General features: G+C 32.1%; 1 protein-coding gene and 1 long non-coding RNA gene across 3 annotated transcripts; both read right to left on the bottom strand.

Annotated features, from left to right (window-relative positions):
* Positions 1-8,947: 8,947 nt before the first annotated feature.
* LOC131870083 (paired amphipathic helix protein Sin3-like 4) lies at positions 8,948-11,240 on the bottom strand. The gene is made up of 6 exons (XM_059215789.1): positions 10,883-11,240; positions 10,627-10,776; positions 10,244-10,529; positions 9,761-9,912; positions 9,417-9,523; positions 8,948-9,312 (listed from the first exon to the last, which is right to left on the bottom strand). The coding sequence occupies exons 1-6, from the start codon at positions 10,930-10,932 to the stop codon at positions 9,029-9,031; spliced, it is 1,029 nt and encodes a 342-aa protein (XP_059071772.1). The 5' UTR covers positions 10,933-11,240; the 3' UTR covers positions 8,948-9,028.
* A 5,897-nt stretch (positions 11,241-17,137) lies between these two features.
* LOC131054242 (uncharacterized) lies at positions 17,138-18,888 on the bottom strand. 2 transcript variants are annotated; one of them, XR_009368440.1, is made up of 6 exons: positions 18,788-18,888; positions 18,515-18,678; positions 18,258-18,417; positions 17,890-17,961; positions 17,676-17,790; positions 17,138-17,570 (listed from the first exon to the last, which is right to left on the bottom strand). It is a non-coding gene; the product is annotated as an uncharacterized LOC131054242 (long non-coding RNA). The 2 variants fall into 2 exon arrangements; XR_009368439.1 differs by lacking the exon at positions 18,788-18,888 and having other exon boundaries at positions 18,515-18,778.
* Between the last annotated feature and the right edge of the window lie 7,573 nt (positions 18,889-26,461).

Raw genomic sequence — 26,461 nt, 5'->3', positions numbered from 1 at the left:
TGTAACATGGGAATTAGCCAATGGGACTTCAGAGGACGAGGTTGAATCTTTCTTAGAGACCTTTCCGATTCTTCACTCTCTTAGCCATCTTTCAATTATTTTGATAACTGGGAATGTCCTTGTTTGAATCTGGTCCTCTTCATCTTTTTCCTAGTCCACTTCTGGAATGACTCCCTTCTTCCTATCATCCACAAACTAAGGATCCATCAGTTCACTCTCATCATCCTTGACATTAGAAATATTCATTGTCAACTCAAAGGCCATGACTTGCGGTAGGGTGAACCTTTAGTGTGTCCTCTTGCTAACTTAAAACTCATCACATCAATCAGCCCAAAAATCCTCTATATTTGGCACATGGATAAAATCTTTTCTTAATTTTAGATGGGTGGCGACAAACCCTTTGGCATCAAAATTTGCTCACGGACCATATAATTGAAAATTCAATTTTTTAAATTCTAGTTCCAAATTCAATTCATTAGAGACACTACTACAAATAAAATAAGTTAATTCAATTAGAAATGAGACACTTGTTGATGTCTGGCTCTGTACTTTGTATCAATATAGGCCAACTGCCAGCATATTTCCATTAAAATCTGTTTGTCAAATGCATATCTAGGAAGCTTGTACGGTTCTCCTTCAAAACCCCCTACCCTTAGGTAGATAAACTTGGGAAACTGTATGAAGAAGCTGCCAAAAATGACTTGTATGAAGAAGTACATCCAATCTTCCCAATAAAAGGCCATTTGGTTCCCCCTTACTCTATGTAACAAAATGACTATGCCTTGACTTCTTGGATTAGATGTTCCTGTGTCAATGGACTTGGCAGTCAAGAACCTCCTCTTTGAAACTTTAACAACCAGTTCCTTGCAATGACATTCCTATAGAATGATTTCTTTTATGAGAAAATCCCTTTTGACTTGCACACCGTCCAATCCTCATATTGCTCCTTCTCAGGTCTTTTCATAATGGCAACAACAACCTCCTGACTAACCCTAAGCAGAACCTCACCATCTGTGCTTCTTACACATCTCTCAATAGGGTCATATCTATTCATGCATTCTAGAACCAGCTCAGGACATGACACCGCAGGAGGGAAAGTTGCTGCTTCCACTAACCAACTATCCAGAATCCTCTGCATTAAAGGAGGACCAGTGGGATTTCGTGCCCTTTCATGGAATTCATCTAGGTCTACTGACGACATAAAAGTGTCCCCTAACTCTGACAAGGTACAAACTAACCAAGACTTTTGGTCTATCTTGGGCAATTTAGGTCTGATTTTGAATTTGCCAACAAAAAAAAATACAGCAAGGGAGACGAACTAAACCAACTGAACTACCAAGAAAAGCTTCCAATTTAAGAAATCATAGAGATGAGAAGAAGATTTTGAACTCACCTTTTATGCAAAGCTCGAAATCCAAAGAGACAAGAACAAAAAATATCGCCTGTGCAAATACCTTACTTACCAAATTAGGCAAATGAAGAAGGCAAGTATTTATTTTTTATTTTTTAAATAAAACAAAACTTGAGAACAGGCTTAAAAATCGGTCACAGGATTTGATATGATTGTAACTGCATGCTTATCCATGCCAAATTATTCTGAAAAGACTTAATTCTGACAATTCATTAATTGCAAGTCTTTTCCCTCCACATCCTTCCCTGAAATAATTATTCTCAAGTAGGATCTTCTTTTCGACTCATTCCCTCGAAGTTCACCCTTTTAAATCTAGAATACTCCCTCCATGGTGATGCTTCGTGATTTTTATGTCCGCTACTTTTATGTCCAATGCTATTCAATCCTTGAACTTTGAACTTTGAACCCTCTGAGAAGTAGTTCAAATGTTCAAGTTCAAAAGAACATAACAAGGACAAACTAAGACAAAGAGAACAAAATGCCGCAGCTTATGCGTTACAAGGACGGGACTCAGACAAGACTTGACTTTCTCAACTTTGAACTTGAACGTTTGAAAATGTTCAATAATTCAAGTTCAATAACAATTGACACTAAGACCATTAAATTTTCTTTTTAAAAACAAATCCGCGATACAACATGCTCCACTTGAACTTGAACCTTGAACTTAGATGAGGTTCAATTGAGAGGCTCAGTTCAAGATAAAATTTAATAAGACAAAAACCAAAAATCACACAAACCCGGACTAAATATACACTCCTTATTTTTAAATAACATGAGAACATAAATGCCTCAGGAGAATGAGGAGGGTAACACAAATGATGTCAAATATTCCATTCACAGTTCATGATTTGTTCATATCGGAAGTGTGATTGAGCTTTGGTGAGGTCCGGTGAGATAGAACGAGACATCCAATAGAGTGTGTAGTATTTTGATTAGCGGTTCATTTTGGTTGAATTTTTTGTGTTGTGGATCTCAGAGAAGCATTATGGATGTGTAATCTACCTTATTCCAAGTTTGTGGGCTCTGGTGAAGATTCTTGAGTAAGATAAAAGATTCGATTTACATGTTTTTGGTTAGAACAATGTTCATCAACAGTAACATGTGGATATTCATTATGCGGATTAATCTTGGTGGTTGTAATTGTGTTTGAGGATTATTTTCTGACATATGGATAACATGTGGACAATTCTTTTTCGTCCGCATATGCATTGGAGTTCGGATTGAGCCGACTTGGAGAACACGTTTCATTTGTGTGTTATGCATTTTTGGGCCAACATGTAGATGGCCTAATTTGATGTTGTCGATATATAAGAGCGATTGCTATTATCATTTTGGATATCGATGATTGTGTGTTAAGTATTTGTAAGAGATTGTGCATAGTTTCATGTGCACAAGTAAAGGATTTGTGCTTCAGATTACAACAAAACAATGCAGTATAGCATAGAAATGTAATATTGTGTACTTTATGCTTAACTGAAGCTGTATTTTGGCATTTGTAGGTGTTGTTTATCTGTTTAGACATTCCAATTATATTTGTAATCATTTTGTAAGGTAGTGAGCCTTCTAGGGTTGCAACCCTTATTGTAATTTGAACAGTGAGCTCTAGGTAGTGTGCTTGAATCCATGTGCATTCCCCTTATGTGCTTGATACTTAAGGTGGAGAGCAAACACTAGTTTATTTAGTTACTAGCATTAATTTAGATTAATCTAATAGCCATCTTTGTATTTCGTCAGATAAAATGTACTTAAAATTTGTAATACTCATGGGTCCCAAAATTGTTTTTATACCATTGATTTCCATTGAGGCCAACAATTGAAAAGAAACTCAACTCTCATGAGCATTACAACTTGTAGGTATAGTTTACCTCATGGAATGCAATGATGGTCATTAGATTATATTTTGAATCAGTGGTGGCAACTAAATATTGCTGGTAGAACCCTAAAGTAACTAATAATTATGATGTATTATTGACAAATTAATTTAATCTTTTACAATAACTAATAAAATTTTGGCGAATCTGATCCAACCATGTATCAAATATTTGGGCGAATCTTTGAGTTAAAAAATTTAATAAAATAAATTATCTGGCGATTTAAATATGACTGAAATAAAATTTTGTAAAAAATGTGGTGATTTAGGTTACCTTAAAACTTGAACTATTAGCCAAATTTTGATTTCCAAATTTTAAAAAATAGCCAATTGGCGAATATTAGCCACTAAAGAAATCACTACATTGTTGGCGAAAGGAGGTCTCCTTTATGTTGAAGGCGTGTAACCTTGTTTCTAGATTCCTTAAGACATCAACATATGACTATGTTGACATATTAAGTGGGGCCATACATATCACCCCTTTTATATTATACTTTTGCTCTATATTTGGCATGTCTTATGTGAGGCGTTCATTCTTGAAACAAGACAAAACGAAGTCTTATACGAGATGCTTCATGCCTGAAACTAGACACAACCTTTTAATATGTCTTATATAGGGTAGACATGCTCTAAACCAGAGAAAAAAAAGTTTTATACTATTTTTATTTCATGTCCTATACAGGTTGTTGCATGCTCAAAACCAAACAAAACAATGTCTTATACGGGATGCTTAACTTCTAAAACCGGATAGTGACATATGTAGTAAGGTGAGTGGAATTAGCAAAACATAGCTAGACTATTCTGCCTCTCCTCCCCACCATGGATCACCTAACATAACACAACTTGCTGGCCTGTGGAATCCATGTTCCTTCTTTCTCTCCCATGAACCCATAGCATGACACATTTTGCCAGTGTTGGATCATGGTTCATTGTTCTTTAAATTGGTGTACATTTTTGTTCTTTCTACAAGTCCACTTGTTCTCTTGCAATAACATGCGGATAATGATATTAGAGGTTGAGGCATTTTGATTATCGAGGCCTCTTCAACTAGTTGACTTGAAACTTTTAGTTCTAATGATGTTTACTTTTGTTTATGCTTGAAAGTTACTTATTAAGGAGCATGCTCATGAGATCATACTCTGATAAAGTAGGGGCCAAATGTAGGGTCGCAAATTGTACACCTTTATTAGTATGTTCAATTTCACACTTTCCTAGCACCTATTTTAGTACTTCCCTTTCCTCTATGCATTATAGGACCTTTATTGACTTAAATTAATATTAAGGGTCTTATTCTTTGAATTTATTACATCATCACACTCTTATTTGAGCCCTTAATTATAGGCATGCCCTTTATTCTTTTAATCCCAATTTAATCCTAATCTTGCCCTATTTTCAATCTTCAAGGCAGATTTTAGCATATCTACACATTTTTTTTTGAGACACCAAGATCGATTTAGGATTAGAATCATGCTATCTCACATCCCTAGAACATTGGAAAAAAGCTGATAGGAGCAGGTAGTATACTACTTGGTCCTGAACATTTTCCCTGAATTTCAAGAGAATATTAAGGTGGTCATACCCTATTCAAATCTAGCTCTGTGCAAAAATATATCAATTCTAAGTCAGCATAATGGTGATTTTAATTATGAAATCCTTATATAAGGCATCCTTCTCAATTCATTTTCAACAATTACACCTTATGCTAATGTTATCATCAACTCAAGAGCAATTATTCTTCCTCAAGAGCAAATCTGAGTCAAGGAGGAGCAAAAATACATCAAGGCATCTTCATATTATGTTTCAATTATAATTTCATGATAAATTTTATGTGATTTTTCATGTTATTTAATCAACACATGAAGGAATTATCCTAAGAGCATTGCATCATCTATTGGAGGTACAATCATCTACTTTCAATTATTTCATTTGTTCCCTCAAAATGTAATATTTTCCAATTTAGTTACAATTTAATTTTTATTTCAATTAGGTTTAATTCCAAACCCGATGTTTGACCTAAGGCAAACCCCTATCCACAACCCTTTCTTTCCTCTTGTGTACAACTACAGGTACCCAATGGAGCCAAGAAGATGAGAACAACATCATGACCCAAAAATAGAGCATCCAACCAAATTTCAATAGAAAGTGTCTGGACCAAGGTTCTCCGGTCCTCCTAGAATAGGTTCAAATTTGATAGGTGTCTCTTGGATTATCTCAAAATCTATATTTTTAAACAATGGCACTAGGCGCTCTGGTTTGAGCACCCTGGTCCTATCAGTTTGGTTACAAATTTCAATTATAGGCACACAATCAGATTATCCTCCCATTTTTTTACCTATTGCACAAAGATTTTGTTTCATTATCAGTTAGCATAATTAGTCCACCTTGTTATTTCATGCATTTACCTTCTTACCCTAGGTTTGTCATTCAATTTACATCTTTTCAATTACAATTTCAAGATGAGTTACCTAAAGCTCAAATTGTGTTCTCTCAAGATGGGTTACCTTCTAAGGATATTCAAAATCATTATGATCCTTGTATGATAGTTGTCCCTATTAATGGTAATTCTATAAGACGAACCTTAGTGGACAATGTATTTGGCCTTAATGTTTGTAGCATTGATCTTTTGGATAATATTATTGTGGACACTTCTCTTATTCAACTTGAATCTCTTTCTATTCATGGCTTTGACAATGCTGATAGGTCATCCTTAGGTACAGTAACCTTTCCCATTAAGATAGGACTTGCTATTTTAGCTACACCTATTCAAATTATGCTTGAGAAGCTTACTTACAACCTTGTTCTAGGGAGACCTTAGATTCATCGTATGCAATCTGTCCCTTCCACTCTTCATCGTCAAGTCAAATTTATTTATAACAACAAGATGTATACTTTGCACACTGATACTAAATTACAAGTTTGTTTGCAAAATTCATCTGATTCTAGATCTTCTTCACATTTTTCTAATTCTTCTACTACTCAAGTTTAAACGTCATCTCCTCCTAAATACACTTCTTCATCCGAAGAGGTACTCTTAGATGATGATTGGGGGTGCTTAGATTTTACACCTACCTTTATAGTAGAATATAAAATCACCCCAATAGGGCCTAAGACTAAAAATAGTGATGATATGGTGGAACCTAATAAACGATCAACTTTGCCTAAACAACTTAGTAAAAATTTTGTGGCTTCTTCTAATTCAATGTATTCTTCAAAATATTCTTCTAGTTCATCTAACTATGACATTGAGACCTATGAGACCATGCCATCTCTTTCCGATATGGAATCCCTTTATGGTATGAGTTTTCACATTTTAGCTAAAAGTAGTTATAATGGAAATTGTTGTGGCACAAGTGGACAAGGGATTAGAGTTCCTTTAAAATATAAGATACGTAAAACCTCATTCAGACTTGGATATAATAGTTCAAAACCCACTGAACCATCTACAATACCATCTCTCAATGTGAATTCCATATTTAGTAGTGATGACTGTGCTATGTTAAATGAAACCCTTGATGACCTTATTTCAATTATATCATCCTCTTCAGCTCTCAACACTCATAAGGAAATGGTGATGATTGACAAGTCCCTTTATGAGGCTTTCCTAGTGGTTATTAAGACTGACAATCCCATTTGTGAGGCTTTAGCTTCTATTCATTCCAATACCCTCACTTATAGAAATGAGGCCCTAATGAGTTATGTTTTTCCCTTTCCTAAGGTTTCTTTTATGTATATGAAAGTTTGTGTGAAAGTGGAACATGACATAGAGGCCTATTATTCTTTTAGAGACTATTATGTTGATCAAGACATTCTGATGCTTATCATCTTATGTATGATTTTATTTTCATTGATTGTAGATCATTTCTTCATCCAATATATCATATATTTAAATAACATTAGTTTCTAGCATGATGCTCCTCATTACGTGACACTAGTAGCTTACCTATCGAAATATAATAGCCTATTTTTGTACCTCATCTTACCTCTTTTTTGGGGGGCAAGAATGGCTTTCAAACATCTCTCCTTAAGATTTATTTGTCTCAAGTCAAGACAATTTACTCAATTTTTGTCTTAAACCCTCACTCTGTGTAGTAGTGTCACATGTTGATTATCTGATTTATCATCCCTTCAACTTTTTTTGGAAATTCGTTATTTGATTCATTTTGACCCATTTGAACATTTTCAAAAATTTTCCATAGTGTTTGTAACTTAACTATATGAACACTTTGATATGCATTTACAAGAATAGTCAATGCCTCTTTAGAATGTGTACAACATCACTTATTTGAGGAAAAATTGATTGACATAGTGCACCTTGAATTAGAAATAAAGCTTCATTGTCTTTTTGTGAATTTTTCTAGAGTTAATGCATTAATATTTTTTAGGTTCTTCATATCCATTACTAATAATATGCCCTAAATCTTTAGATTTCAACAAATTTTGCATTCTTGGATTGCAATAAGCAAAATTCGTTCGACCCAATAAACAAAATGTGTCCCATTAAAATAGGAATCAATAGTTTTGATGTCATGCAATATTTGTTATCTCAAATAAATACAAAAAAACAACATAACGGCTATTGTCAATCAACAAAAAAATATCTTCATCTGTTTAAATATATGACACTTTAAAAAAAAATAAAAAAAATAAACCAAAATTTTTATTTTTAAAAAAAAATCAACAAATATTTATCTTTAGATTTAATGCCGTTATGTTTTGATTTGAAAAAAAGCTTACAGCCCACAACATAAGAAAAAATTATCTTTCCTCTTGCTGTCTCACATAGAAATGTGAAGAACAAACAACAATAAAACTTACCTTCAGAGCCGTCTCCTTTCCTCCTTTTATTTGGAACAACAACTTTTCTTTTGACTGGACAAATACAATTACCTTCCTTCAAAACAGCGATCCTTTAAAGAAAAAGAGTGATTGCGATCTTATTATTCTTCTCTTATAAAACAACTCTGTAAACATAATAATCTCGTCTTTTTCTATGCTCTGATATCAATTGAAGGTATTAAATTATTATAAATACAATTCTAATACTAATTAGATGCAAAAATATTGGACGACACATAGAAAAAATACTATAGAATTCACCCACTGAATCCAACTAATCAAGCAACTAGTTACACCAAATACTAAGTAGTCAAAACGGTTTACTAACATCAGCTAGCAATGTTTCACTGCTATTCCTGTAGAAGTGAAGAAAGCAGAAAATACAGAAATTGCTACAGCAATAAAGAGATACAGATTCTTTTATTCAATATCAGACGCTATAAGAAGTTTTTGCTCATATGATCAAGGATTGATTGATCAAATTATCAGAAATGAGGAATGCATTACAATCTCTTCAATGAATAGAGGCCTTTAACAAACAACAAATTTTAAAATTACCTCAGTAAATATAGAAGACTTTAAGGGACAACAGATTTTAAAATTCTAGAAGGTTATGACAAATTTAATATATATAATCTAATTTTATTTTTAGCTTCATATTAAAATAAAGAATAAAAAAAATAAAAAAATATTACTGTGCATACAATTCTTCTCATGCCAAATGAGAGAAATTAAATATTCCAACAAGAAGCATATAGGTTGAGAAAAAACACAATTATATTTTCACAAGTCAGAAATTAATATTTTATTACATTTCTTCTCATGCCAAATGAGAGATTAAATATTCCAACAAGAAGCACATAGCGATTGAGTAAAACCTCAATCTTGTTTTCACAAGTCAGAAATTAATATTATATACAACAATCCTCCATAATATTTTCCAAGTGGCTCAAACATTTTGCATCTCTTTGGTTAAAGCGGGAGCTATGGTGGTCAAGAGATCTCTGATAGTACTTTGTATAAACATCTGCCCAGCCTTTGTTGAATCTGGTCCGACAATCGACCCATTCGTCGTGCTTCTGTTGAAGACGTTTTACAATTACTGGTAAACAGCGATCTGGCTTTTCAAGCAGCAGATCTATTATACGAAGCCCGCAATTTCCATAAATGAGCTCAATGCACCTTAAATTCATAGCTGCAATGGCCAAATGTTGACAAATTACTCGTCACATTTACAACCAACCAAACTAAATATCCAACTTGTGACTATAATTACAGAAACTCTTAAAAAGAAGCTACCTGTCAGGTGGTCTTCAATTCTGAAATGAGCATGTTGCTTTTCCAGTAACTCATGTACACGCTCAATTGCAGCTTCTAAATTTTTTATGAGCATGTCCAACTCAAATCTGGAAATTCAAAATTTGACAATGTTAAATACAAAATAATACACCTGTATACTATCTTCAGTGATAGGGAGCACCTAACACCAAATGATAAGCTCTCGCTCTCTGTATGTAGTATGCTTGGTTAGTTTATTAGTACTCCAGAAAACTCATGATTTTCCACCGAATAATTACAAATTGACAATCCTTAAAAAGTACTCCTATATGTAACTAGAAGATTAACTTCAATATATGTGGTACCTGTCATCCTCACAATTGAGAATAGCCTGCTCATAAGTGTTAAATTGCCTTTTTCTTCGGTAATCCTCTGTACCAGATGCTACTGATACACAAATATCATTCAATACCTCTGCGTCAAGATCAGTTGAACAGCTGGCAACGGGTTTCAGGAACTGCAACATAATGAAATTAATGTTGATTCTTCAGCCAAATTTTAAATAGAAAAAACAATCATACATCTCTACATTATGAAATAAACTAAAAAAGAAACAAGATCTAGGGAGGTCAGTAGATAGCTTCAGAAGAAGTGCACAAAGGAATTGTATTTACAATAAGAATTTCGAATGCAAAATAGTGGCTTAGACTGCAACTGAAGATTTATAATTGTATGCAAAAAATAGCGGCAGTTCATGCAGATGGATTGTAATAATGCATGTTTAAACTTTGCTTATGAATCCCACCAGACATTGATTCTTCCATTAAAATAAGAGAGATTTTCCTTACATTCTGTGGTATCAAACGGTATCTAGGAGTACACTGTTCCAAATGAGAAAGGTCCATCTCTGATTTGGGTTTGTATGTGATTTTCTCATTGTTTGAAGCTGGCAAAGCATTGCTACCCAACATAGCCCTTGATTTGTGATGTTGATCCTTGTGTCCGTCTCGTAGAAAATCTTCGGAAGGGAGCAAGATTTCGAAGCCTTTTGGGAGAAATTTATTGAAACCTAAAAGAAGTTCATGGCTCTTAACGAGCTGTTTCAATCTGGCAATAACCTTGATCGCATCACATCTGCAAATTAACCAAAAATGCCGGTTCAAAGAGCGTAAAATACATTATCAATTAGAAATTCGGAAGCCCTAAGTAAAGATTTGCAAGGATTACATACGTCTTTGACCTAAAATCATCGAGGATTTGAATAAACTCTGCGAATTTTCCCATATCATCTTTGAAATGCTCTTTTACTGAAATCAGATATGATTGTGCGTCTATCTCTGTTGGCAAAGGCATCTCTTCATAACCTTCGGCGAACCTACAACTGAAATTAACGCAGCACAAACGACAAGAAATAGTCAGAAATCTCATGTTCTGCCCAAGCTTGAAAGAAGCAATTAATTTCCAGCTTAGTATAAAAACTAACTTACCGTTTTGGTCCCCGAATCTCTGATCTTTCCTTCTCCGCTGCTCTCTTCATTATATAAGCTTCAAAATCTATAATTTCTCCCTTGAATTCAAACCCGCACAAGAAATGATGAAAAATGGGCGATAAAATCCGATTATATAATTATTTTTCTCCCGCGGAGTCGAGTAAGTTGTGATTGGTTTTAAATCTGCGCTAATAATAACTAATCTGAAGTTACCCGCGAAATGCTCATTTTAGCCGTTACAAGTTTGAGGGACAAAAAGCTGAGACTAGAACTAACGTGAAGTGCAGTAATGCGCGGCTATCCAACCGATAAAACAGGCATCTCGTACATCTGATAACATCCATTTTAACAAAACGGAGGAAATCAAGTGTAGTTTTTGCCGCCCACTATTGTTTTCTGTGAATGCATGAAATCGTTTTTATTTTGTTTTATATATCATAAACTATGACACATATTTTTTATTTTCTTATATTACATATTTATATTATTTATTAAATATCATTTTTTTATTTTTAGTTTTTTTAATTAAATTTCATTCTTTAATTAATTTAATCATAGATTATAAAGAGTTAAAAAATTAACTAAAATATTATAGTCTAAATTTATTTTCTATTTTTACTGAAATGTCACTTCTCTTTGATCTTACTGATTTCTATAAATCTAAAATTCAATTTTTCTAAAAAAAAAAATTTAAATTTTTATACAAATCATTAAATAAAATATCAGTATGTACATTAAATCTACTCACATGTGTTAACTCCTCAGTAAATGTTTGGTAAATCTAATAGACATTTTATTTGTTTTTTAGATAGATTTAATTTCTTCCAAATATATATTGATAATATTTGAAATATAATTTATTTTTTTAATATAAATTTTAGGTACATTAAATTGTGCTTTTAACATCTTATTATTCTCTATTTTAGATTTTTGTAAAAAATAGAAAAAATCATTTATTATGAAATAATTTATTAATTTAAAATTAAATAAATTACATGCTAGTTTATTTATCTTCTTATTTTATTCTAATAGATCAATGCATTATTAAAAAGCAAAAAAATAAAGAAAATGTATTAAAGAAAGAAAGTCCATGTGAACAACAAAATAAAATAGAGAATAAAATGATTCTTTTAAATTTGAATATTTATATTTATTATACAAGAGACACAAAACATCAAGTTCAAGCATCAAGTTCCTCCCAATAATGTGGTTAGCATAGAGCAGAAAATAGAGAAGCATTTGGATGGTATTTTTTTATAGTAAACGATTTGTTTAGTTTGAAAAATTTCAAGTATTACTAATTATCAAATAATTTGAAATATATTTGCATAAAAAAAATAAAGAATGTAATTAAAAATAAACTTGATTTATTGAAAGTTAATATACTATATACTTTGGTCACAATGATAAGCGCATTAGTACTTTCTTACTTTCTTCAAGGAGAAGCTAAAGAGTGTACACGTACACGTATTGTTTGTGCTGGGATGATCAAATATAATATATAATATAATATAGTCAAATATATGTGTGATGATCAAATATAAACATTTACAAAATAAAACTTTAATCATTTCAACAAATAGTTTTCCATATTCAAAATAATTGAACTACTCATCAAATTAATGATATCAAATTTTCACATTGTACATTCAAATGACAAATCTATTTAGAAAACTGTTCCAATTTGGTACAAAAAAGTATGGGTTAAAAATTGTACCATGGGGCATTGAGTGGAGATTTTGAGCTATATATTTTTGGTAGAAAAGAGTGATGGGATTAATGTTTTATTGTTTTTCAAATGGTGAAACTGATTTTTTACAATTTTGGAATATTCACATGCTATTTTGAAAATGATTTATTGAATTTTTACAATTTTGGAATATTCAGAGCTCCACAAAACTCCTTAATTCTATCTACACCCTTACTACAAGTCTCTTTTCACTCATTGCTTATCCTTACTAACAATTGGCAAGAACTCTACGCTTGCGTCTCTTGTTATTAAATATTATGTTTAAAATCTTAATCTTTTGTATTTAAATATTTTTAAATTTAAAATAAAAACTCTCTATTTCTCACATCATCTCTCTGTCTCCCCCTTTCCCTTTATCTTCATATCTACTTTTATCATAGCTATTGGTAGGAACATGATGCTTTGCATCCATTGTTTTTATATATAATTTTTATTTTATATTATATAAAATATTAAATAAATAATTAAGAAACCAATAAAAACAATAATTAAGAAATCTATGTAATTTTTATTATTTATTTTATATAATAAATTATATATAAATATATAATATAAATAATATATATTATATCTTGGGTGGAATTTTTTTTACCCATTACTTTGGGTAATGTGTTACTAACAACTTCTTTCCAACTTATTTTATTGTGACTAACTATCTTTTCTTCTTTGTGAAGAGGGTTTCTATTTGTATATATATATATATATATATATATATATATATATATATAGGATCATCAGTATGATAGAGGATTAGTTTTTAACAATTTTTTTCCATTTTTTCACATGCTCATTTAGAGCTCTACATGCTTAGAAAAAATATATGTTTAATAGAAAATAGAAAATAAATATTATAATTAAATAAAAAAATAAATACTATATTTTTTAAAAAGTTTCTTATGAGAAATACAATCAAGTAAATTATGGTTCATGGTGACATTTTTAAATTCCCAAAACTTACCTAATTTAGTAATTTTTTTGAAGACATGGATGATCAAAAGAATGAATGGTAAAATGAAGAGGTTAAAAAAATGACCTTATAATGAAGGTTCGTTGATGGAGAGGATAGGCCCTTTAGGCATTTAACAATGTTATTAGAATCTCCCTCAAGCCAAACTTTATTAAATCCCAAAGATTTGGGAAGGGCAAGGGCTTGATAAGCTGCCATGGCCTCGTCTAAGTGGTTGGTCTGGGATCCCATGGGGAGTGCCACTGCCACAATACAATAGCGTGTTTCATTTCTTAACACTTGTCCACACCTAGTCAGCCCCAGATTTCCCTTGGCCGCCCCATCAAAATTAGCTTTGATCGAACCAGTCGAAGAAAAAAACCACCTACTACTTTCTCTCTTATTTTTTTGGTCACATATATCTATAGAAGAGGAAACATTCCAGTTTTTGAAGAGCTTCGATTCATCCTTGCTCCTGAAAAGAAGAGGCTTACCATTAGCTTTCAAATTTTCCACAATGGCCCACTTAATTTTAGTAAACATCACTTCAGGGGAGGAGAAGGACTCTCTGAATAATCTGTTGTTCCTTTATTTCCAGATTCCCCAAACCACATGAGGCAGGATGAGGTCCCATAGAAGGTTGATAGAGTCGTTCAAGGAAGGGCATCTCCAACAAGTGAAACACTCTTGGATAGAAGCAGGAAAGACCCAATTCATGTTCCAAAGCTGCAAAATTTGTGACCAAATAGCTTGAGAGAAGGGGCAGTGGATAGTTATATGGTTAACATTTTCTTCCTCATTATGGAAAAGGTAGCACCTATTGGGTAGATGGAAGCCTCTTTTGCAGAGACTATCAATGGTGCAGATTTTGTTTTGCAGAATGATCCAAAAAAATATATTGATCTTGGGAATGAGACCACGAATCCAAGCTCTAGACCAACAAGGGGGAGGCTCAAGAGAGTGGAACAATAAGAGGACATTAGAAACCATCGAATAACTACCAGAGGAAGTACCCGCCCAAAAGATTTTATCTTCAAGCAAAGGGTCCAAAAAAATAGAATTAAGCAGAATCATAACAGGGTTAATGGATGGGTCTATGGCACTCAGATTCACCCAATGGTTATCCCTCCAGCAGTAAGCCATCTTAGTACAAAATCTGGCCTTGCACACAAAGATAAAGGTGTAAAAATAAACCTTGTTGGAGAGGGGGGTCTCCATCAACCAAGTATCCTCCCAGAAATTGACTTTTCTACCATTACCAATAATCCATCTTTTACCTTTTCCAGCAACCATTTTAGATTGGACCACATTATTTCAAATTGCCAATCCAGAAGGGGCTTCATAGCAATTAAGAAAATCTGCAAGAGATATCTGAGGTTGCATCTATTTGGCTTTCCAAATTGAATCCCATTCACTGGTTTTCCCAAACAATCTTCAGATTTATTTAGCGAGAAGGGCTTTATTAAGAGTTTTAATGTTTCTCAAACCAAGGCCACCCATTCTTTTAGGTCTACGAACTTTGTCCCATGATATCAGAGAAATCCTTTTCCTCTCCTCTACCCCTAACCAGAGGAAGGACTTTTGAATCTTTTCAATACCTTCAGCAAACTTGGTCAGAATTCTAAATAGACTTAAAGCATACATAGGAAGGCTCTAGAAGGGAGGATTTTAATAATTGGATTTTCCCTGCTTGGCTCATAAGGGCTTCTTTCCAGCCAACAATTGTTTTGTGGAATCTGTCCACCAGGGTACTCCAAAACGTCTCAGGAGGATTTTTGCATAGAGGGAGACCCAAGTAGATAGAGGGGAGCAAACTGATCTGACATTCCAAAATTCTAGCAATTCTTCCCTGCCTATATTTAGGAGTGTTGAGGAAGAAGAGAAAACTTTTCATCCAGTTAATCAGGTGACCCGAGGCTTGGCAATAGATATTTATAATCGATTTAAGGGTCCTGGCTTCCTTGATAGTTGATGCGCCCATCAACACCGTGTCATCAACAAATTTTTGATGGGAGCATACCCTCTCAACCGACGACGGTTTGGAACCTTTTAGTTGACATTCATAAACAAGTTTTTTGATAACAAACAAAATAGGAGATATAGGATCCCCTTGTCCCAAACCTCTTGACAACTTGAAAAGGGGGGTAGGAGAACCAATGACAATACCTAAAAGTGAGGGAGTAGAGATCAGTCGGGAAATCAGCTGAATCACTTTCTTACCGAATCCGAAATCTTTAAGGATTCTGAGAAGAAAACACCAGTCCACCCGATCATAAGACTTCGATAAATCAAGTTTCAATAGGAAACCTTGGTTTTTGGAGACTTCCAGGGAGTGTACAACCTCGTGGATGGAGACGATGGAGTCCAGAATATGCCTTTTAGGAATGAAGCTGGTCCGATGAGGAGAAATAATGTCAGGAAGAATAGAAAGAAATCTAAGGGTGAGAACCTGAGATATAATCTTATAAAAGGAATTGCACGGACTAATCGGTCTGAAAAGCTCCATAGAGTCAGCGCTCGGAGTCTTGGGGATAAGGACCGAAAATGTGACATTTATCTCTTTCAAGATCAGCTTAGATAAAAAAAATTCTTTAACACCCTTAACAATGTCTTGGCTAATAATGTGCCAAAACGATTGAAAGAATAACATAGGTTCTTCACTAATTTTCATTCGTTCTTCTGTAGTGGAAAGAATGCCACTCAACTTATCAATTTTCATAGATGTAAGTTCTTTTGAAATTTCAATTATGGAAACAACATTATCAAATTTGGAATGATAACTTATTAAATTTTCTCAATCACATGTTGATTATCTAATTTATCATTCCTTGAACTTTTGTTACAAACTCATTAAGTGATTCATTTTGACCCATTTGAAAGTTTTCAAAAATATTCCTTAATGATTACAACCTAACCATATGAACACTTTGATATGCATTTATAAGAATAGTCCATGCCTCTTTAAAACACGTACAACACTACTTATCCTAAGAGAAATTGATTGACATGTCTTGAATTACAAATACAGTTTCATTGTCTTTTTGTTAATTTTAATTGAGTTCTTGTTTCAATTGATTATTTAATGCATTAATATTTTTCTCTGTTCTTCTCATTCTTCTCTCTATTCTTCTAAAACTTCTCGTCTTTTTCTAAGGTGCGATACCAATTGAAGGTATTATACTGTTATAAATGTTCTGAACTAATTATGATCTGCAGATCATCAGCAGAGATGCTTCTATTCAATTTCGTTCTTTAACGCACAGGATTCTTTTATTCAATTTCAGACATCATAGGAAGTTCTTGATCATGACCAAGGATTGATTGATCAAACGATGAGAGATGAGGAATGCATTTCGATCACCTCAATAAATAGAGGTCTTTAATAAACAACAAATTTTAGAAATTCTAGAAACTTATCATATAAGTCCGTATAAATTACAAACTTAACGTATAAAATGTATATTTACGAATCTTATTTAAAAAAAAAAACTGCGCTTACAATGCTTCTCTTTTTAAATGATAGAAATAAAATATTCCAGCAAGAATCACATAGAGATTGAGAGAAAACTCAACCATGTTTGACAATTTAGAAATAAATATTTCGTTACAATTGTTCTCATGCCAAATGAGAGAAATTAAATATTCCAACAAGAAGCACATAGAGATTCAGATGTCAGAAATTAATATTATATACAACAATCTGCCCATAATATATTCCAAATCATAAATGGAAATGGGTTCTCCTCTTTTTGCTCAAACATTTTGCATCTCTTTGGTTAAAGCAGGGACTATGGTGGTCAAAAGATCTCTGATAGTACTTTCTGCCCAACCTTTGTTGAATCTGGTCCGATAATTGACCCATTCTTCATGCTTTTGTTGAAGACGTTTCACAATTACTGGTAAACAACGATCTGGCTTTTCAAGCAACAGATCTATTATACGAAGCCCGCAATTACTATAAATGAGCTCAATGCACCTTAAATTCATAGCTGCAATGGCCGAATGTTGACATATTACTCATCACATTTGCAACCAACCAAAACTAAATACCCAACTTGTGACTCTAAGTACAACAACTCTTACAAAGAACCTACCTGTCAGGTGGTCTACAATTCTGAAATGAGCACTTGTCTGAGTTGCGTAGTCATGTTGCTTTTCCAGTAACTCGTGTACACGCTTGAATTTTTTATGAGAATGTCCAACTCAAATCTGAAAATTCACAATTTGACAATGTTAAATACAAAATAATAAACATGTATACTATTGTCATAAATAGGGAGCACCCAACACCGAATGATAAGCTCTCACCCACTGTATCCAGTATGCCTGATTTGTTTCAAATAATCCCTTGCGTATATATTCTTCATTTTGGAAGGGCGTCTGCTATGACAAATCAAAATATCAATGAGGAGTTACAGAATCTTCAATTGTTAAAAGAACATTTTACTCAGCACTTATATACCAATTCATCATAACTCGAACAAATCCAAACAATTCAAAACAAGAAATGCATATAAAATGTAGGTTTCAAATGTTAAAAAAAGTTTTTAATAAAATTAAAGACAATGTAGTTTCTATATCACAATAATTTTTCCTTTATATCATTTCAAATCACACCCCACTCTATAATCCACCATCAAAATGAATAAACGAGAAGAAATCATATTCAGAATTACCTTAATCTTCTGAATATATCTTAGGGTTTCCTTAAGCTGAAATCGTTGTTTGTTTCGTAGACAATCTTTGGAAGGACACAAGATTTCGAAGCCTTTTGGGAGGAATTTATTGCAACTTAAAAGAAGTTCATGGCTCAGCTGAACCCCAATCGCATCACATCTGCAAATTAAGCAAAAATGCCCGTTCAAAGAGCGTAAAATACATTATCAGTTAAAAATTCGGAAGCCCTAAATAAAGATTTGAAATGATTACATACGTCTTTGACCCAAAATCATTGAGGATTTGAATAAACTGTGCAAATTCTTCTGTGCAGATTTGAATAAACTGTGCAAATTCTCCTGTATCATCCTTGAAATGCTCTTTTACTGAAATAGATACGATTGTGCGTCTATCTCTGTTGGCAAAGGCATCTCTTCGTAACTGACATTAACGCAGCACAAATGACAAGAAATAGTCAGAAATCTCATGTAGTGCACAAGCTTGATTAAAAAACTAATTATTTTCCAGCTTAGCATAAAAACTAACTTACCGTTTTGTTCCCTCCTTCTCCGCTGCTCTCTTCATTATATAATTAAAGCAAGATGGGCTTGACAAAATCCGATTATATAATTAATTTTGTCAATTGGATTTTTGCTAATAACTAGGTAATCTCAACTTACCCGCGAAATGCTGTTTGAGGGACAAAAAGCATCTCGATAACATCTCGTGACCAAAACTAACGTGAAACGGCATCTCGTACAACTGATAACATCCGTTTGAACAAAACCAAGTGTACGAAATCTTTTTAATTCTCACATGTTAACTGTAGTTTTTGCCGCCCATTATGATAATTTTTATTTTTATTTACACGAAAGGTGTATTCTATATGAAGTTGAGCAGCTCACTTCAAATATCAAGGGTACAAAATTCTTTACACGGAATGGAAGATGATTCAATAAATCACAATCGTCCATCTTTCCGTCAATTCATCTTCTTCGACGGTTTAACTCCTGGATAAATGATGCCTCAGTGGGCGACCCGATACATTTTCCCCGGGCCGTTAGTACCATCGATGTTATTACTCTACCAATACTGTCGGGTCCAAAACAATTTGCCTTTGAAATCTGTGTGATGGTGGGTCCTCAAGTCCAGTCAGCCCCTTGCCTTCTGTCAGAGCATGCTAAGAGTCTTTCAGCGTACTCATAAAAAGATAGGGCACGAATTTCAAACATTCCCAACTGTCTCTTTGCCATCTGTTTACTATGCTTGCCAAAAAGGCTGTGGGATAAGTTTCTGAGTTAAAAGATATTTGACTTGAGAGTATTAAATATTCTCGATTTGTTAAAAACTGAGAAAAATAAAAGAAGGTGAATTTGTCATGTAAATCTTGTATACGTGGAAGTTAAGGACATTTAAATTAGTTTTGCTGCCTGATATGATATACATGGAAGTTAAGGACATTTAAATTATTTTTGCTGCCTTGTATACGTATTTGGATATTTGCTCCACATAACATTGAAGTGGGTTCATAAGTCTAATTACAAATAGAAATCTTCCAAATTCAAATAATTTAATATCTGTTGTTATAGGACTTTCTTGGGATTGTATCATGGCAATGTTAGGGCCTCAACCTTCACCCGGCTTCAGTATAAAGTTTTTGGCAGAAGCTAAGAGTTCCTCTTTTTCTTTGCTATTAATTATCTTAACTGTAAATTTCATAGTTGAACGAATATCAAATAGTCCAATGGTCTTAATTAGAATAAGGATAAAAATTATAAAAATTAATGGACATATTAATTTTTTAAGTTATATTATTATCCTTTTTAATAATTAATTTTAATGAATTGTTTTTAAAAGGGCTTGGTCCTAGGTCGCCCCTTCGTGGATCGCAACTTAAGGTGTGGGTATGCTCCCCATGGTCTTGAGTTCGAGTCGTGTGTGTTGCTACCTTGTGAGCGGGTCGTACACATGCGGAGATTAGTCTCGCTTCGGCGAGGACACCTCAAGATTCCACGATAGTGAATATAAAAAAAATGTTTTTAAATTAAATTTACCTATTATTAATGAAATTGTCATAATATAAATATTACTCTTATCCGCTTTAATAAAGAGAATAGTTTAATTTTTTAATTTAATTATTTATTAATTTATAAGTGTATTATTTATTATTAAAAATAATATTATAATTATATTTATTAATATATATTATAAATTATTAAATATTAATATATATTATATTTTACAATAAAACTATTAAATATAAGTATGTTAATTATTATAATTAATAGTTAATATATTTTTATAGAGGGGAAGAGTACGAGTAGTCACCTTAAGATTCTAAACAATACATTGAATTTAGATGTTTTTTTTTTGTTTTCTTAGTATGAGACTTAGGTGTTTATAGCTATTGTTTGGCTTTTGGGTAGTTATGAAAAATGTGATGGGATTTGTGCATGCAAGGATAAGAAAGTGTTCATTTTAAGTTGAGGTCTTGATACATATTTTACATTTTCTCATTAACTGTTCGCTTTGACCACCACAAAAATTGTATAATTATCCAATATTTATGCAAAAATGCCCCAATAATTTATTGGGTATACTAGTGGGCAACTAGATGATTTTTAGTGGACTATCTTCATTAATGAAATCTAATGAACCATTGGTGGAACATGAATGTTAATTGGGCCCCTTCCCCAAGTACAAATTAAATTAACACATAAATATAATACAATATATGATATACATTTATAATGATACAAAATAAATTATATATAATATAATTATTTTATTATTATACATATTATCATTAAATATTATATTTTATTGTACGTATATCTTTCCATATCATCTCTCTCTCTCTCTCTCTCTCTCTCTCTCTCTCTCTCTCTCTCTCTCTCTCTCCTTATATGTCTCTATCTCTACTTCTCTTTATTTGTAGATCTTTCTACCTTTTTATCTCTCTATATGTCTCTATTCCTCTCTCTATATCTCCTTATATCTCCATCTCTCTATCTCTCCCTATTTAAATCCATACCTCTCCATCTTTATCTATCATTTTACCTTTCTTCATCTCTCCCTATCTATCTCCATAACTTTCTATCTTTACCTCTCTTTTTTCCTCTCTCTCTCTCTCTCTCTCTCTCTCTCTCTCTCTCTCTCTATATATATATATATATATATATATATATATATATATATCTTGTTATCGCTCCATCTCTATCCCCTCTTATATATCTCCCTCTCTCCATCTCTCTCTATATATTACTTCCTATCTCTATCTTTATTTTTCTATATCTTCCCTCTCTCATTCTCTCTCTCCATCCTTCTTTTAAACTCTCTCCTCTCTTTTTATCTCCCCCTCTCCTCTTCATATCTCACTTCATGTCCATATCCATCTCTACCTATATATATACATAACTATCTTCCTCTCTAACTTTATCCCCTATCTCTATCTCCTTACTCCTACCTCTCTTACTCTTCCCCCTCTATCTCTACCTCTTTATATTAATATCTCTCCCTCGCTCTCCCTATCTTCCCAACATCATTCATTTGTCTTTCTATAATCTATATTTCATACTCCTTATTCATTTTTCTTTCTATAATCTGTATATTTCATAAAAAATCGTTCCTTGATATCCAACATCTTTGGAAGTAACTTATGCTTCTAAGCATCACTTTGGTAATTATAGTTGCAACACAAAACATCAAAGTCAGAGAAGAACATGTCAAGATCTTCAACATATTGTTCTCAAAACATTGGTAGAGCTGAATGAATTATATTCTTCAATGGGCTTCCTGCATAGGATGAGATGAGATCATTATTGGCCAAGGATCGATCATTAAATTATTGTTCTTTCTATATGCGTAAACCATAATTACAAATTTTCAAGGTACCCAATAAGATGAAGGTGAGGTTATGTTTTTTTTTTATTTTCTTAAATTCTACCACTTTGTAATTTATATAAGTCTTCGAATTGTTTTGCAAACTCAAAAGTGATAGTCTTTAAAAGACCACTTGGAGGCTACAATTCAAGATTTTGGAATTTTTGGTTTTAGTAATGGAATATTAGGTGGTGATTCAAGGTATAATTTTTCTGTGTTCATTTGTTGATTTATAGTAATTGATTCATTCACACATTTCTTTAGATATTTTATACTCCTTATTCATTTGTCTTTCTATAATCTATATATTTCATAAAAAACCATTCCTTGATATCCCATGTGTAGATAGAGTATCATCCAAGTCTAATGCAACATCTTTGGAAGTAACTTATGATTCTAAGCATCACTTTGGTAATTATAGTTCCAACACAAAACGTCAAAGTCAGAGAAGAACATGTCAAGATCTTCAACAGATTGTTCTCAAAACATTGGTAGAGCTAAATGAATTATATTCTTCAATGGGATTCCTGCATAGGATGAGATGAGATCATTATTGGCCAAGGATCGATCATTAAATTATTGTTCTTTCTATATGCGTCAACCATAATTACAAATTTTCAAGGTACCCAATAAGATGAAGGTGAGGTTATGTTGTTTTTTTTATTTTCTTAAATCCTACCACTTTGTAATTTATATAAGTCTTCAAATTGTTTTGCAAACTCAAAAGTGATAGTCTTTGAAAGACCACTTGGAGGCTACAATTGAAGTTTTTGGAATTTTTGGTTTTACTAATGGAATATTAGGTGGTGATTCAAGGTATAATTTTTCTGTGTTCATTTGTTGATTTATAGTAATTGATTCATTCACAGATTTCTTTAGATCAAGTTTAATTATCTTTTTTTTTTCATTTGTTTGTTAACTAATTGTAGCCTCACTTCTTGTTTCAATTTTTTTGGGTTATTAGACTATTTACTATAGTTTGTTTGACAAATATACGTTTCTCATCTTTTATTTGATTAATGGATCTATATGATTTAGCATAATGCAAATTAAGGGTAGTTGCCTAGTCCTAACTAAACTTGCTAGGATATCACGTCTTTAACACTTTTCTTGAGCAACGATGCCAAAATGCTAGGAACAATTTGAAGGAACTATTATTCATTCTATATTTAAACAATATTTTGATATTTTAGTTTATGATTTAGTTTATCCTATCTCAATTCTAGGGAGTAAACTTTGCCGAAGGCATAATGACAATTAGCTTAATGAAATAAAATCTACTATTTGAGATAACTAGATTTATGCTAATCTATTACAAACATTACAAATTGGTGATAGGACTTGAGAATCTTAGCTACATGAATTCTTATAAAGACTATAATTTGGCTACATGAAGTATGTTCACATTGTTGTAAAATAAAATAGAATTCAATTCATAATCATCAACTCAATTTACAACGCACATTAATTTGAGTTTATTACTAATATCTAAACACAAAATAATTATTATTATCAGCTCAAATAAGGTACAAAAAAATTTAATCAAATCTAGAAATCTACACACCTGCAAATTGAAAATAATAAACAAAATGAAATATCTATTTACTAAGAGTGGCCCTCCTTTTAATTTGCCAATGAGAAAACAAGATTCTTAGAGATTGTTCAAAATAAATCGTTTCTCTTGTTAATCGAATTTTTAAGATATCATTATCTATATTATATAATACACAGATTGTACTTATATACCCATTCATTCTGTTTAACAAGTTATCAAAAAATATAAGAGTTACTACTTTATAGCTTATAACCAAAATCCATGGATTCAATTAATAAGAGTTTGATGTGTAACCACTCTTTTCAAATTTCTAGTTTTAACCACATATGCTAATATTAAACATTTCAATAAAATGGCAAACAACTGGACAACTTTCTTCAACTACCATCCACTTTTATTTTCTTTTTCCACTTGATGAACTTTATTCTCCTTTCCTAATAAAAAGTGACCATGAGAATTAGCGTCCCCAAGGCTATATTCTATTCTTTCAATACATTAAGCATTTTTTATTTTATAATACTAATAGTGGTAGGAATATGAACAAAGGTTAAACTAAAGTATCACTATAATAGGATAAATGATCTAAAAACCAATAAACTTATAATCTCATCAATTTATAAGTTATTTTTCTCAATAGAATAATATAAAAAGTTATCAATTATTTTTTTATTAATAATGGCCCTAATACATTTTCACTTATGTGATCCAAAATTTGGTACTATGATTACATCCATTTAAAAAATATCTAGTCACATTGGAGAATTAAAAATGTGGAGGAATTCAAGTTTCCTCTCATCGACTTGCAGCTAGACTTGTTAAACTTTAGATGCACACTAGAATCATTCAACTTTAATATAATAAGTAAGTTTCTCAAAAATATTGGAATACACAAATATTATCAAGGGTTTTAAACAATAAGATGCATTTATCTTCCATTTGCAACTTAATATATTTTGGAACAAGATGAATCAAAATTAAATTAGAAGTATTTAAATGATCTACAATCAAATCACCATGTTTTACTTATTAAGAATATAAGTATCTTTGGAGATACAATTTATTTGTTAGACTTTGAGTTTGGTAAATATTATCTATCCTCTTCCATAGCTTGTATGTACTAGTCTCTTTAGAAACATTCAAGAGAATGATATATATGTCAAAAATAATGGTTTATTGTGTCTTTTGGGATGGTTTTGGTTCATTTACAACTAGCACCCACAAATCTCTTTCCTCTGAAACATCTTCAATCTTTAGATTTCATATCTTGTATCCAATGTCATCAAAATTCTCAATATATGAAAGTGAGGCAAAGGCTATGTTTTTCAATCCCACCCAAATTTGTAAAACCACACAATGCAAAAGGTTTTAATATAGCCAAAAAGCCTTGAACACTTTAAAAATATATGTTCCAATCCATATAGAGCTATTAGCTCTAATACCAAATGTTGAGAAACAAGGTGAAACTACTATAATAAAATACTCTATAAAGTGAATCCAAATGTAAAATATGATTTATTTATGATTTTCATAAAAAATATTTTGCAAATGCATAAACAAACACTAAAATAAATAAATAACACACAATATAAACAGATGATTTATGTGAGGAAACCCTTTTGAGGAAAAAATGTCCACTAGAGAAAGAGGATAAATATGTATTTATATTCAATGCACATGAGATAATATCAACACAATAACACTTTGCACTTTGAATAACTCTAAAAACAACAACAACCATGTATATGTAAATAATGATATGAAAACGCCATCTCATACCTTCAATTTATATGAAAGAAGAGAGGCCAAAACCACAAATTATTTTACCAAAATAATAAATAGAAAAACCACGAAATAATGCAAAAAAGTCCATGCTCATCTTGGAGAGCGTCTTTTGAGAATAGTAAATGCATCAAATGACTTCACTAAAAGGAAGAAAAGGTGTGGAAAATGCTTCCAAACACTAATCTAGTGGGAGAGATGATGCAAATTTTCGTATAAACATTTAACTAGTTATTATATGAAGAAAACACATATGGAAACAAAGGATAAACATACAATATCATCACACCATGAACTCCAAATATACTTGTGGAAAACCCTTTTGGGAAAAAACCACACACTCCAAAAGAACAATACTTTGTATTTAGTAAATACACATGTTTATAATAGATTCCAAGCACCAAGACTCTTCACAAGAGTTTTAAATCAAACACATAAATCCTAGAGTGATCTTAGAATCATCACAATACCTATAGAAAATAGTCTCATGCAAACTATAAAATATAAAAAATATTTTTATTGTCATTGCATAGGAGAAAGAGCCCAAGATAGATTCCAAGATCCATGTGGCAAGAATCTAACAACTGTAAGTGTTTTCCTGACTTACACGATTCTTGCATGCATGTGAATCAGGATTATATACCCATCACAAAATCTCCAACTAGGGCACCCATGTTACATGAAAACACTTCCGTCAACATGTAGAGAGCTTAAATACATGCAAACCCCTTGCATGCATTGGATGCTACCTCCAAGAATAGCCAATTGTCATATAATCCACCACAAATGTCATAGATTTTGTGATGCATATGAACAATTCATAATCCTCAATAGGTGTCAATCATTGTAGTAGTGAAGCTATCTGCCTAACTTGAAGTACACTTTAAAGAAAAAATTAGCACTTAAATGAATAAAAAATGAATCAAAGAAACAATTTGTTGTAGGAAATCTTGTTGGAGACTACTTTATATAAATTAAGACAAATCCCTACATTTAACAACTAGTTAT

The sequence above is a fragment of the Cryptomeria japonica genome, unplaced genomic scaffold (genome assembly GCF_030272615.1).
Source record: "Cryptomeria japonica unplaced genomic scaffold, Sugi_1.0 HiC_scaffold_282, whole genome shotgun sequence".
NCBI lineage: Eukaryota > Viridiplantae > Streptophyta > Pinopsida > Cupressales > Cupressaceae > Cryptomeria > Cryptomeria japonica.
This window is presented reverse-complemented; position numbering and strand designations above follow the sequence as displayed.

Excerpts from the sequence above, each read along its gene's own strand:
- LOC131870083 (XM_059215789.1), bottom strand. The coding sequence starts at position 10,932 with ATGAAGAGAGCAGCGGAGAAGGAAAGATCAGAGATTCGGGGACCAAAA. Across the intron at positions 10,777-10,882 it reads GAGATTCGGGGACCAAAACG|TTGTAGGTTCGCCGAAGGTT; the intron begins GTAAGTTAGTTT and ends CGTTAATTTCAG. Across the intron at positions 9,913-10,243 it reads ACCGTTTGATACCACAGAAT|TTCCTGAAACCCGTTGCCAG; the intron begins GTAAGGAAAATC and ends ATTATGTTGCAG.